The 14,632-nt window shown below is 49.3% G+C and overlaps 1 protein-coding gene and 1 pseudogene across 2 annotated transcripts; one reads left to right on the top strand and one right to left on the bottom strand.

The window, feature by feature from the left end:
• Positions 1 to 796: 796 nt before the first annotated feature.
• CCDC182 (coiled-coil domain containing 182) lies at positions 797 to 1,258 on the bottom strand (the record flags this gene model as incomplete). The annotated part of the gene is made up of 1 exon (XM_080712690.1): positions 797 to 1,258. One exon carries the CDS (start codon positions 1,256 to 1,258, stop codon positions 797 to 799), a length of 462 nt encoding a protein of 153 aa, XP_080568816.1.
• A 10,606-nt stretch (positions 1,259 to 11,864) lies between these two features.
• Positions 11,865 to 13,153, top strand: LOC308274687 (actin, cytoplasmic 1-like; annotated as a pseudogene). Its single transcript has one exon. The product of its transcript is annotated as an actin, cytoplasmic 1-like (transcript).
• The last annotated feature ends 1,479 nt before the right edge of the window (positions 13,154 to 14,632 follow it).

Raw genomic sequence — 14,632 nt, 5'->3', positions numbered from 1 at the left:
ACTAAGATTGAACCCTGGGCATTCTATCTCCAAGCTACAGCCTCAGCCCTATTTTATTATTTTGAAACAGGGTCTCACTAAATTGCTGAGACTGGCCATGAACCTGTGATCCTCCTGTCTCATCCTCCCAAGTACTGGGGTTATAGGCATGAGCCACCATGCCCAGCTTCCGGAGCCCTCCCATGGGGGTCACATCCTCAGTCCACAGGGGCTCGGAGAGTTCCACCCACCGGAGTCCTAATAAGCTCCGTCCATCGGATTGGCCAGTCTGCAGACTAAATGGAAGGAGGAGAGGCGGCAAAGAAAAGTGAGAGATGACAACCCAGCAATGAGTGGACAGGAAAACCGAGCAGGCGAGGACAGGAACCACGGGGTCATTTTAGTGTGCAGGCCAACAACCCAACCCTCTCAAACAGACCATGTATTAAGTAACAAATCATGAGAGCCTTGAGTCATTAAGAGAAAGGTAAATCTGTTCAACACAATCACTTTAAGAATATACAAGAAAAATGCTATACATCGGAGCAACATTACCATTACACACAGGAAACAACAGTTCAAGGTGAAAGTCACAGGGCCCTGACTCAGCACTGGGCCACCTCCTTCCTGGGTGAGCCTGGATAAATGGAACTCCACCAAAAAAACATACCGAGGTCTTTGTGCCTCTCGGCAAGGTGTTATTTTGGTCGAAGGAAGGCAATGGAAACAGGGGAAGGGAAGCCAGTGGGTGGGGACTTAAGGTTTGTCCGTCCATTTAAAAAAACTCTTCCACTTGGCCTGGCCTTAGCCCAGGCTGTCAGTCGGCCTGGCCCTTCCTGGCGGCACTCGGCGCGGCGCGGCCCCTGCCCAGGAGCATGCACTCCAACCACTGGCAGTGCTCCCGCAGCTGCTTCTCCCTGGGCAGCAGGAAGGTGAGGACCTTGTTGCGCACAATGCCCCGGTCCTCCTCCTCCCTCAGCCGCTGCTTCACGCGGGCTGCCTGCTCCTCCTGCTGCGCCAGGGCGCCGTTCATCTCGCAGAAGGCGTCCTCCAGGTAGCGGATGGCCTTCAACGCCTCCTTCTTGAAGTCCTCCAGCTCCCGTTGCACCCCGGCCACCTTCTGCTGCAGCAGCTCCAACTCAGCGGGCGGGGGGAGGCGGGAGGGCCACGGATGCGACAGAGAGAAGTCTCCAGACTGGAGGCCGCTCTCCACCATCTTCTTCCCTTGCAAGGTATTTACCTTCATGAGGATGGATCCAGCCTGATAAAGGGGCTCCATTGCCTCCCTTTCCTGTTGGACAGAGAGAGAGCTGAGACCAGCCAGGTCAGTGAGGATTTGGGGGCCAGAGGCACAATCATTCAGAGTGAAGAGACCCTGAGCATTATGACATCATGGCCCCTTCGGCCAATCAAGAGGAAAGCCACAATCTACTCATTTGCATATAGTAACTTCCTTGTTTAGTTACCTAGAGTTTTGTCTGATCATCTTCGCAAACTGCTCTTCTGAGATGTGGATTCTTGTCAATTCACCATCCTTCCAGAACCAGCGCTCAAGCTCTCCTTTAAACCCAGGAACACACCAGGTCCCAGAACAGGGAAGAAAACTGTTGAGATAAGACTGGCCAGGAAGGCTCGCTGGCTGCCAAGACCGGGCGGTCTCTCACCCTGGCGAGGGGCCTAGATGGCCTTGGCATGGTATCTAGGCCTTGGTACCTCACCAGTAAAACAAGAACATTGTTAAGACATGATGCCCAATTCCACATCTAGCTCTAAAATGCTGAGTATTCTAATTCCAAATCCATACTCCTATGATCATGCCAGAATTCTGGATATTCTTTGAGTTGTAAGAAATTAATTCTGATGTTTGGTCCTCGGCAGTGGCTAGGAAAAGTAATTCACCCATATATTTTTTGTTGTTTTATTTTTTGTTTGTTTGGTTTTTTTTTTTTTTTTTTTTTGGTGGTACTGGGGTTCCTGGAAACCCTTCTACCCCCAGGCTACACTCCCAGACCTATTTTATACTTTTTATTTGGAAACAGGGTCTCTTAAACCAGCACGGCTGGCTTCGAACCTGTGCGATCCTCCGGTCTCCGTCTCCCAAGCGAGGGATTACAAGCGTGTGTCACCACGCCCGGCACCCCCTCCCCATATTTTTTTTTAATGAGCACTTCCTCAGTACTCATTAGGTACATGGATCAGGGGCCAAGGGTGAGCAAGAGTCCTTCATTCCCCAACATACCCAAATGTTGACACATATGAGAAAAAAAAGCAGGCAGACCCAGTGGTACACACCTGTAATCCCAGTACCTGGGAGGTTGAGATAGGAGGATGGCAGGACAGCCTCAGCAACTTAGCAAGACCCTGCTTCAAAATAAAAATAAAAATGGCTGGAGTTATAGTTCAGAGGTAGAATGCCCCCAGGTTCAATTCTTAGTACCAAGCAAAACCAAAACCAAAAATTAGGTTAGGTGTGGTGGCATACACCTGTAATCCCAGTACTCAGGAGGCTGAGACAGGAGGATCCCAAGATTTTATGTATGTATGTGTGTGTGTGTGTGTGTGTGTGTGTATTTATACATTTATGTATATATACATATATATGTATATACATTTATGTATATATTCATACATACATGCACACATGTATATGTGTCAATGTTGCACTTTTTACCTGATCATTTTAATAAAGGAAAATGTTTCTAACTAATCTACATTTGGTTTAGCCAAGAACAAAACTCCATCTTGCAGATGCCAATCTCCTGCCCAGACCTCCCTCCTGGACTCCAAATCTAAGCATCTCCCCAACAACAAGCCTTGCATCTAGTCCATCCAAAGCTGAATTGATTATCTCTTTATCCAACTGGTTTCTGCCCTGATTGTGTTGTTGTTGATTAATGACACCGAACTGGAGCAGCACCCCCCAGCACCACATGGGAAACCTGGTCCTATGGCCTGCATACTCGTTTCCTCCCCAACTTACTCTGGAATTTAACTACCACTGTAACAGCGGTAAGAGGTGAGAGTCTAAGCGGCAGAGCCTCCTGACTTCGGTGTCATCCCTTGTAAAAGGATGAGTTCCGTCCCCTTTTGTCTCCTCCTCCCTCTTTGTCCTTCTGCCATGAGATGAGGGGGAGAAAACCCTCACCAGAGGCCGACACCTTGATCTTAGGCTTCCCAGCTTCCAACCTGTACAGAAATACATTTCAATTCTTTATGGATTGCTCAGACTCCGGTATTTTGTTTTGTTTGAACAGAACAAAACAGAGTAAGCCACCCAGGATCAACCTAGAACCCTCCGTGTCAAAACGGCTCTAACTTCCTTTCAATCTACCATCTCCGAGTACTCTCACTCCAAACCACCCAGGTTGAAGTCCCAGCACCACTGCTTATAAGCTCTGTCTCTTTAGCAGGTTACCTTATCTCCTTGGGCCTTTTCTTTGTGTGTGTGGTACTGGGGGTGGAACCTAGGGGATTTTCTACCTCTGGGCTATACGCCCATACTTATTTTATATTTTATTTGGAAACAGGGTCTCACTAAGTTGCTGAGAGCCTCACTGAGTAGCTAAAGCTGGCGTTGAACCTATGTGATCCTCCAGTTTCAGCCTCCCAACTACTGGGATTGCAAGTGTGCGCCTGGGCTTTCATTTCTTTTCTTTTCTTTCTCCCCCTTTGGTGCTAGGGAATGAACCCAGGGGCATTCTACCTCAGAGCTATACTCCCAGCCCTTTTTGCATTTTGTTTTTGAAGCATGATCTTGCTTGGTTACCGAGAATCTTGCTAAGTTGTTGAGGCTGGTCTTGAACTTGCAATCCTTCTGTCTCCTTATCTGTGATGTAGAGATATTAATTCAGTGGTGTACAGCTCTCTGGGGTGGGGGGGGACTAAGTTCTAATTTATCACTGTTGCCAAACTCCATGATGTAAATACTCCCACTACAGCTAGTTTCAAGCTACCAACATGATATTCCTGGGCAGAGATGTACAAACTAAGCTCTGCTAAGCCTATATAAGCCAACTTTAGCATCACGGGACCCTTGGTAAGGGCCCCTGCCTCCTCTGAGATACAGACCAAGCATGTAGGGAGCCTTGTATAGGCATCAGAAAGAGGATTGTACAGGGAGGCTTCTAGTTCAGCTAAGGTGGGATGTTTGAATCAAAGGTGGATAGCAATCCCAATTATTGAGACATAATGTTTGGTAGAAAGAGAGCACTTGCTCAGCATCTGGGAGGCTGAGACAGGAAGATTGCGGTTTGAGGACAGCCTCAGCTACTTAGTGAGGCCTTTTGCAACCCAAAATAAAGAATAAAAACTAGGACTGGGGGTATGGCTTGGAGGTAGAATGTCCCTGGGTTATACCCCTAGTACCACAAAAAATAAAGAAGAAAGAAAGAAGAGAGAAAGAAAGAAGGAAGAAAAAAAGAAAGAAGAAAGAAGGAAGGAAGGAAGGAAGGAAGGAAGGAAAGAAAGAAAGAAAGAAAGAAAGAAAGAAAGAAAGAAAGAAAGCAGGCAATCACTGTTCTAGGAGGAGCCTGGGACTACAGTGCGTCCCAGGCCAACCACCTCCCCTCTCTGAATCTGTCCCCTCCGCTGGAATGTGAGGAGGGGGATGCTCCTCTGAGGGCTCCTGTTTGAAGGACCCACAGTCTACTTACTACCTTCTCCCTCTCGTGTCTCAGGACCTTGTTCTTCCAGGTCCCTTCGGCACAGTAAACTCTGTGAAGATGGTGACTTTTTCCTTGCTGTTATCGGCTCTCAGATACTAGATAGAATCATATTTCTTTCCACAGGTGGCTACTGAATGCCAGGCACCCCTAGCTTTTCCGCTAACATGATGACACCTACTGGTCTCTGCAGAAACAGCAACTTCCTGATCTCTGCCTAAGAGCCAGCAAGGATTTGGGAGGTGATGTCTACAGCGCGTGGCTTTCTGGCATATTTGTTTGGAAGGAAGCAGTGGGTATCTGGGTTGTCCTATAAGCCAACTTTAGCATCACAGGATGCTGCGGCTCATGTAGAAATACAGTAGCACCTTTATCCACAGGAGTACATGCCAAGACCCCCAGTGGGTGCCTGAAGTCATGAATACTATTGGACTAAAGTTTGAACATAGAAGGTTCGCAATAAATATTTTCTGAATTAGTGACTGGAAGAGCGTATCCCTGTCTTCTAATCTCCGTCATGCCGAATGCTTTTCTGTGTCTGTTGTCTCTCTCTTGTCTTCCTCTTCCTCTCCCTCCCTTTCTCTCTCCAGATCCTTCTTTGTTTCTCTCTGATTCTTTGTCTCCCACGAGGAATGGCGGAAGTTACATTTACAATCAAAACCTTGAAAGGAAAATATCAAAAGTCAAAATGGAATAGCAATTTCTTAATCTCCTTGGTGCTTTTGTTTGTTTGTTTGTTTTGCAAGCCTTGGTGCTTTTTAATGAAGTTTTAGTATACTTCAACAAACCAGACAGGAGAGCAGTACCATATTCCTCCCTTTATACATGGTTATGAGTTACATGATTTCTGTTACTGTGGCTTGAAAATATTAAATGGAAAATTTCAGAAATACACCATTTATGAGTTTTAAATTGCATGCCATTCTGAGCAGTGTCATAAAATAGGCCACCATCCCGCACTGTCCCACTGTATCCACACTGTATACACTACATGCCTGTTACTTACTTAGTAACCATCGCAGGTGTCAGACCGCAGTATCTCAGTGCAAGTAACCATTATTTATTCCATCATGACCCCAAAGCATCAGAGTTCTGATGCTGGCCATTTAGACATGCCAAAGAGAAGCTATAAAGTGCTTCTTTTAAGTGAAAAAGTACAAGTTCTTGATTTAATAAGGGAAGAATAAAAGTTGTATGCTGGGCTCGCTAAGATCTATGATAAGTTGTTGTTAGCCTATAAATCAAGCTTTTTCATCAGTGTGTCTTTAGTTCAATACTATTCATGACTTCAGGCACCCACTGGGGGTCTTGGCATGTACTCCTTGTGGATAAAGGTGCTACTGTATTTCTATATGAGCCGCAGCAGGGACTGAAGGCAGTTGAGTACTGTGAACAGAAGGACACAGGCTTGGTGGCCCCCGGAGCTTTAGGGGGCAATGGCCGGAGCTGGGCACCCAAAGCAGCATGTTCCGAATGACCCACACCCGGAGGATCCATGGTCGGGGCCTGCGCCTCTCTCATAAAATTTCTTCCCATAAAGCCGGGCGTGATGGCGCACACTCGTAATCCCCGCGCTTGGGAGACGGAGATAGGAGGATTGGCAGTTTCAAAGCCAGCCTCTCTGGCTTAAGAGACCCTATTTCCAAATAAAAAATATAAAATAGGTCTGGGAGTGTAGCCCAGAGGTAGAAGGGTTTCCAGGAACCCCAGTACCGCCAAAAAAAAAAAAAAAAAAATTCTTCCCATATATTCTAGTAAGCAAGAAGACCGATCTATTTTTCCTTTCAAGGGATCTAAGGATCAAGAGAAAGGACTCTGAATGCCTCTGGGCCTTGAACTCTTGTCAAAGGGGTCCCCCTGCTCCTGGTCTATTTCAACACTTCACAATGATGGAGACATGAGGAGCAGAAAGCTTGGTCCCGCCCCTGAGAGTCAGATTCAACCTGAATGGGATGGGACATGCTCCCGCAGCCCCCCGGGTCAGGCACCGGGCACCCCCTTGAGCCTGAGCTCCCACGGCTGCTGGACCAGCCCACGACTTAGCAATGGAAACCACGTGTGCTTTCCCTCTGCATGAAGTGAGCCTTGATCCTCACCAGGACCAGCAGGGACATGACGGGGCTGCATTCCTTTGACGTGTCCTTGTGAAAAGCAAGGCAGCCCTCAGAAGCCAGAAGCCTCACGTCCAGCAGCTGGAAGGGCATCCCACCACTTCTAGCATCCTGGCCAGGGGGCTGTAGCGCCCAAAGTTGGTTCATAGGAGCCGTTTCCTTCCTGAGCTGGGGCTGGGGCTAGTCTCCTACACCAGAACCAAAGCAAGGTTCTGTATTCAAGTGAGAAAGGGGAAGGATGGCAGCCAGTCATGTCTGCCATAAAGAGCAGGTGCATTTTAGAAGAGGCCTAGGCAAAAGAACCATGCTTACTCTTGAAGATGAACACTCGACAGCTTTCAGGCAGAGTGGGGAGAGTCCTCCAGGAGTCCCTGAAATCTGATCTTTTATGTCTTAGATGGGGGCGGTGGTACATGCCTGTAACCCCAGTTCTTGGGAGGCTGAGACAGGAGGATCAAAGGTTTGAGGCCAACCTCAGCAAATTAGTGAGATCTTATTTCAAAACAAAAATATTAAAAGGGCTGAAGGAGAAGCTCAGAAGTAGAATGCCCCTGGGCTCAATTCCCAGTACCAAAACAAAAATAAAACTGATCTGTGTCTCCCCATACTCAAGGAAAATAAAGAGAGAGAAAGGAGAGAGAGAGAGAGAATGAATTCAAAACAATGTGGTGATTGGACATTTCTAAAGGAGAGGAGGACTGCTGGCCTGGTCACTTTTCCTAGTATCCCCTGGTCCTGCACCCCCTTGGCAGTTACAGAGTTCTGGGAAAATACGCAACCAGTGTGTTTCTAGGTGTGACATAAAGGATCTTCCATCCAGATTTCCACTCATCCACCCCCCTAACCAGCCAGCCTGCCATCCATCCATCCATCCATCTGCTCACCCACGGATGCCCACTGAGCACTTTCCCCTACCCTGTGTCTGCTGAGCCAGGCAATGGGCACTCGAGACAGCAAGCAACACAGAAGAGCCTGCTTTCAGGCAGCCGGCATTTCGGTACACGGGGACAGGCGTAATGTAAGCAATCCACTCTTGAGGCAGTTGGGGCTGAGGGACTAAGCAGGACCAAGACTAAGAACGAGCACCTTCGTGAGGTGGGGCACTTGGGGTAAGACAGGAAGGATGCAGAGAGCTGGGAACAACAGCAAGGGGAAAGGCCGGGGCAGGGATGCACCACAGGAGCTCAGGGGAGATGCTTGGGCTGGAGGAGAAGGCAAGGAGGGGGCGCAGGGACAGAGGGGTGAAGCGAGGGGTGCGGGGTGTCCCCAGGGCGGGTGGAGGCCTGGCAGGCCTGCTCTAGCTGCACACCATGTCCATCTCTGCAGCTGGTATTCTGGTCTGGGGAATGGGGACAAGACAGACGGGGGTTGGGGACCAGGATCAAAACAAGACGGTGCTGTTCACCATGATTAATTAACCCAGCGCCAGAGCCCCAAGGCGCAGTGCTAAAAATACCTGCTTCCCTCTGAGATGCGGCAGCTGCCACCCAGCAACTTTTAGCCATGCCATTTGTCATAATTTGACACTGCTAAGGAGTGTCCACGGGGCTGTATGTCTGCAGGAACTGGTCTCATCCACAGCCCACCAGCCAGCTGGTCCTCAGAACCCATCTATGGCGCGTTCCTGCTTTAACTCTTCTCCCATCCCTGAACCCAGCCTCAGCCACCGGGATGTGCCTCCTGCTGCCTGCCAGGTTCGCGTCTCCTCCTGGAACAGGAACGGAGTGGAACCGCCGCTGGAGGTGGGAGCTCAGGCATTCTCTAGAGCAGCCGAGCATCCTGGGATGCCGTGTTGCAGCTGGGATTGCAGCCATCCAGCAGCAGAGGCCCTGCCAGCCCAGGGCGTCACTTTAATTAAAATATGTAAAACATCCTGGTGGGAGTTGGCTCCAAAGACACAGGAGCCTGCCTTGGACTCGAGCTGAGCAGATTCAGGCTGGCACTTCTCCAGCCTGGGAGGGCTAGGTCCCTCCCAAAGGCTGGGAGGTGATGATGTCTGAGATGCACCAGGTACCCACTCCACGGGCACAGAACTTAGCCAGGCAAGAACATCTGCACCAGAGAGCTGTACCAGGTCCACCGGCCAGCACAGTGAGCAGGCTGGGAAAGGCAGGATATCATCCCACTTGCCAGCTCAGGGGTTGGACTTTTTTTTTTTTCCCCCTTTTCTTTTGGTACTGGGGATTGAACCCAGGAGCATTCTACCTCCAAGCGACACCCTAGTCCTTTTTTTTTTTTTTTTAATTTTGAAGCAGAGGCTATCCTCTAAGCCTGCAATCCTCCCATCTCAGCCTCTCAAGTACTAGGATTACAGGCATGCCCCACCATACCTGGCAGAAGTTGGCCTATTCTATTATTCTCACTCTCCCCCATTTTCTTTCCTTTTTTATTTATTTATTTATTATTATTATTATTATTATTATTATTATTATTATTATTATTTTGCAGTACTGGGGATGGAACCCAGGGGCATTCTACCTCCAAGCTATACCCCCAGCCCTATTTTTTATTCTTTATTTTGAAAAAGGGTCTCACTGAGTTGCAAAGGGCCTCACTAAGTGGCTGAGGCTGTCCTCAAACCATGATCCTCCTGTCTCAGCCTCCCAAATGCTGGGATTACAAGCGTGCGCCCCCACGCCCAGCTTCCCCATTTTTTTAAACTACCCACTGGGCAGCGGAGGCAGTGGATCAGAGCGAATGATATAAACGCTTTAGCAGAGTTTCCATTTCCCAGACTATGAAGATCCCAAGTACATCCAGACTTTGCTTTCCTGTCTGGGAGGAAGAGGTAGAGGCTACACTGTTCTGGGCAGGGACACGCAAACCCTTGCACAAAGTTTGTGAAAAATCAGAAAAGAAAAATTATTTTAGGTGGGCATGGTGGCACACATCTGTGATCCCAGTGCTTGGGAGTCCGAAACAGGTTCTAGGACAGACTCAGCAAAGAGATTCTCATCATCCTAATGAGACCCGGTTTCAAAATCAAAAAATAAAATGGGGCTGGGGGTATAGCTCAGAGATGAAATGCCCCTGGGTTCAATCCCCAGTACCACACACACAGGCACAAAAGAACAATTTATTTTGAGGCTAAATTTTTCAATCTAACTTAAAAAAAAAAACAGAAAAGGCAATAATTGCAAAATCCTTTAAATCTGTTTCCCCGTCATAGTATGAATTTGTGATTCCTACTGAAACATCAGGACCCGCGTAACACTGCATATGGAACCTGACAGTGAGGTCCAGGCCTGCGGCACATTTTCTGTGCAGTGACATCGGCTATGGCGAGTGTCGAGGGATATGGGTTAGGGGCGGCAAATTGGACCCTGAGCCCAGCCAGAGACTAGATGTTTTAAAAAGCCCTATTTGTGGCTGGGCGTGGTGGCGCACACTTGTAATCCCCGCGCTTGGGAGGCGGAGACAGGAGGATCGCACAGGTTCCAAGCCAGCCGTGCTGGCTTAAGAGACCCTGTTTCTGAATAAAAATATAAAAATATAGGTCTGGGAGTGTAGCCCAGAGGTAGAAGGGTTTCCAGGAACCCCAGTACCACCAAAAAAAAAAAAAAAGCCCTATTTGGTGGTGCACACTTGTAATCCCAATATTTGAGAGAGGCTGAGACAGGAGGACCACAGGTTCAAGGACAGCCTCTGCAAATAGTGAAACTCTCCTCAACCTAATGAGACCCTGTTTCAAAATAAAAATAAAATAGCACTGGGGGTGTAGTTTGTAGTAGAGTGCCTCTGGCTTCAATCCCCAGCAAACACACACACACACACACACACACACACACACACACACACACACACACACTATTAGGATTCTGAGACTGGAGGAGGAAGAGATGGGGTGCTGTTTGGAAGCAAGTCTCTGGGGGAGAACAGACTGAGCTGCAGGAGGTGCAGGGTGCCAAGCACCTTGAGAGCAGAGTCTCCTTCCTGCTCCCAGCCCTCGCAACACTACAAGGTAAGAAAGGCCACCCAGCCAGCTCCCAAATCGCCCCCACGGAAGCAAGCCGCTGCTTCCGTGGACAGGGGCAGCTTGCTAAGGGCACAGCCAGATCTACTGTCTGGATGTCAGGGTGTCAGGCTGAATTACTTGAGCTTAGAAACCAAATTCTCCCCTTCCTGAGTTACTCAACTGTCTATCCAGCGAGGCGGGAGATTACCGGTGACACACACCGGGGCCTGGCTGCTCCAGACAGAGAAGCTTGGATCACCTGCAAAACTCCAGACACCAGGACTCCTAATGATGAGTAATGAGCTCAAACGTCGGAAAGTTCCCCGGCACTGGGCGGCAGACACGCCCCGCCTCCGTGGGTGCCTGGGAGCCTGCACCAGGGAGACAGGCACAGTCTTCTAGTAGCCTGGAAAGAGCTCTGCTGAGTCCCACCCACTCACCCACAAGGCTCCAGCGTGGCTCTCACCAGGCTTGGTTTGGGATCTAGTGGACAGAACGTATGTCATTCAAGAGCATAACCTCGAGTCAGGTGTGGTGGCTCACACCTGTAATCCCAGGCGTTGGGAAGCTGAGACAGGAGGATCACAAGTTCAAAGCCAGCCTCAGCAACTTAGCTAGACTTTCCGCAAGATTCTCCACAACCCAGTAAGACTCTCAGCAACGGTGTGAGACCTTGTTTCCAAAACATTAAAAAAGTGCTGGGGGTATAGCTCAGAGGTAGAATGCCTCTGGGTTTAATCCCCAGCACCACAAGAAAGGAGTATAGCTTCCTTGTTTGTTCACATATTCAACACACATTTAGCTGCTAAGATAAACCAGGCATGGTGCTGAGTGCTTAGGACAGAAGATGGCTTAAATGGGGCTCCCAGCCTAAGGAAGCTGTAGTCTACCATAGAGGCACCAAAGGGGGGATGATGAGGGCCTGACTAGCCAGCTGCAGGGCACCAGGATCGGCAGTAGGAGGGAACTCTGAGTTAGACTGTGCCTTCTAGTAGCAAGGACAGCAAGCTGGGTATGGAAGGCCAAGAGCCCAGGCCCCTCTGGGCGTGGGTTGGTGGGACCCCATGGGAGTCCCCAACTCAAGCCGTACCTGCATCTCTTCACCTGGAAGCTCCTCCTGCAATCAGTCATGAGTCCCCTTTTGACTTTGAGGGAATTTATGCCCAGAGAGTCCCTATTTGGGGCATGTATTAGAACCATCCAGGGTGAGTGTAAAAAAATTAAAAATAAAAAAATTTAGCTGAGACTGACAATATTGCAACCACCCCGCGAGCACAGTCCCCTCGCCGCTCCTCGGCCGCCGGCCCACACCCGCCACCCAGCTCACCATGGATGATGATATCACTGCGCTCATTGTTGACAACAGCTCCAGCATGTGCAAGGCCGGCTTCGCCGGTGACGATGCCCCCCGGGCCGTCTTCCCTTCCATCGTGGGGCGCCCATGGCACCAGGGCGTGATGGTGGGCATGGGCCAGGACTCCTATGTGGGTGACGAGGCCCAGAGCAAGAGGCATCCTGATGCTCAAGTACCCCATCGAGCACGGCATCGCCACCAACTGGAGCGACATGGAGAAGATCTGGCACCACACCTTCTACAACGAGCTGCGTGTGGCCCCTGAGGAGCACCCGGTGCTGCTGACTGAGGCTCCCCTGAACCCCAAGGCCAACCGTGAAAAGATGACCCAGATCATGTTCGGGACCTTTAACACTCCAGCCATGTATGTGGCCATCCAGGCTGTGCTGTCCCTGTACGCCTCTGGCCGTACCACTGGCATTGTGATGGACTCCGGTGACGGGGTCACCCACACCGCGCCCATCTACGAGGGTTACGCTCTTCCCCATGCCATCCCGCGTCTGGATCTGGCTGGCTGGGACCTGACAGACCACCTCATGAAGATTCTGACTGAGCGCGGCTACAGCTTCACCACCACAGCTGAGAGGGAAATTGTACGTGACATCAAGGAGAAGCTGTGCTATGTTGTCCTGGACTTCGAGCAGGAGATGGCCACCGCAGCCTCCAGCTCCTCCCTGGAGAAGAGCTACGAGCTGCCTGATGGCCAGGTGATCACCATTGGCAACGAGCGATTCCGCTGCCCCGAGGCACTCTTCCAGCCTTCTTTCCTGGGCATGGAATCCTGTGGCATCCATGAGACTACCTTCAATTCCATCATGAAGTGTGACTTTGACATCCGCAAGGACCTCTGTGCCAACACAGTGCTGTCTGGTGGTACCACCATGTACCCAGGTATCGCCAACCGGATGCAGAAGATCACAGCCCTGGCCCGTGGCACGATGGAGATCAAGATCATCGCCCCCCTGAGCGCAAGTACTCCGTGTGGGTCGGCGGCTCCATCCTGGCCTCGCTGTCCACCTTCCAGCAGATGTGGATCAGCAAACAAGAGTAGGATGAATCCGGCCCCTCCGTCGTCCACCGCAAACGCTTCTAGGCGGACCGTTACTTAGCTGCGTTACACCCTTTCTCCACAAAACCTAACGTGCAGAAAAACGAGATCAGATTGGCATGGCTTTATTTGCTTCCTTTTTTGTTTTGTTTTTGTTTTTTGTTTTGGCGCTTTTGACTCAGGATTTAAAAACTGGAACGGTGAAGGTGACAGCAGTTGGGTGGAGCGAGCATCCCCAAAGTTCAACAATGTAGCCCAGGACTTTGATTGTACATTGTTCTTTCTTTTTAATAGTCATTCCAAATAACAGTGAGATGCATTGTTACAGGAAGTCCCTCGCCCTCCCCAAAGCCGCCCCACTCTCTTCAAGGAGGATGGCCCAGTCCTCGCCTGAGTCCACACAGGGGAGGTGACAGCATTGCTTTTGTGTAAATTATGTAATGCAATTTTTTTTAATCTTCACCTTAATACTTATTATTTTGTTTTATTTTGAATGGTCAGCCATCAAGGCCCCCCAACTTTTTGTCCCCCAACTTGAGATGTATGAAGGCTTTTGGTCTCCCTGGGAGTGGGCTGAGGTGTAGAGGCAGCCAGGGCTTACCTGTTACACTGACTTGAGACCAGTTCAATAAAGTGCACACCATAAAAAAAAAATTTAGCCGAGTGTGGTGGTGCGCGCTTGTAATCCCAGGAAGATCACAGACAGGTTCACAGGTTCACAGGTTCACAGCCAGCCTCAGCTGCTTAGTGAGGCCCTCTGCAACTAAGTGAGATTCTGTTTCAAAATAAAGGATAAAATATAGGGCTGGGGGTGTAGCTCGGAGGTCAAATACCCGTAGGTTCAATCCCCAGTACTGCAAAAAAAATTATTTATACAGTACTTGAGATTGAACCCAGGGGCTTGTGCATTCTACACAGGTTCTCTGCCACTTAAAAAAATTATATTTAAGGTCTAAGTCTTGCCCCTAAGAGATTCTAATTCAGAAAGTTTTTCTTAGGAGATGGGAGTTAGAGGGATCAACCACCTTTATTTGCCCAGAACTGAAGGTATTTCCAAAATGTGAAACCTTCACTTTTAAAACTGAGCAATCTCATGCTGGGCGTGGTGGCGCACGCTTGTAATCCCAGCACTTGGGAGGCTGAGACAGGAGGATCGCACAGGTTCGAAGCCAGCCTCAGCTACTTAGTGAGGCTCTCAGCAACTTAGTGAGATCCTGTTTCCAAATATAATATAAAATAGGTCTGGGAGTATAGCCCGGAGGTAGAAAGGCCCTGGGTTCCATTCCTAGTATCACAAAAAGAAGAAGAAGAAGAAGAAGAAGAAGAAGAAGAAGAAGAAGAAGAAGAAGAAGAAGAAGAAGAAGAAGAAGAAGAAGAAGAAATGGGACAATTCCAAGAAAACCAAGAAAGAAAACCAAGTTGGTCCTCTAGCTAGCGCAGAAACTGCTAGTCCCTGCCCAGTAACATTTCTTTCCTCCTGGAGTCATAGAATTTCATCAGGTAGCGACATGTTCAGAGAAGATG

This window comes from Muscardinus avellanarius (genome assembly GCF_963383645.1).
Source record: "Muscardinus avellanarius genome assembly, chromosome: 16".
Taxonomy (NCBI): domain Eukaryota; kingdom Metazoa; phylum Chordata; class Mammalia; order Rodentia; family Gliridae; genus Muscardinus; species Muscardinus avellanarius.
The sequence above is the reverse complement of the archived record's forward strand: the minus strand, read 5'-3'. Positions and strand labels throughout refer to the sequence as shown.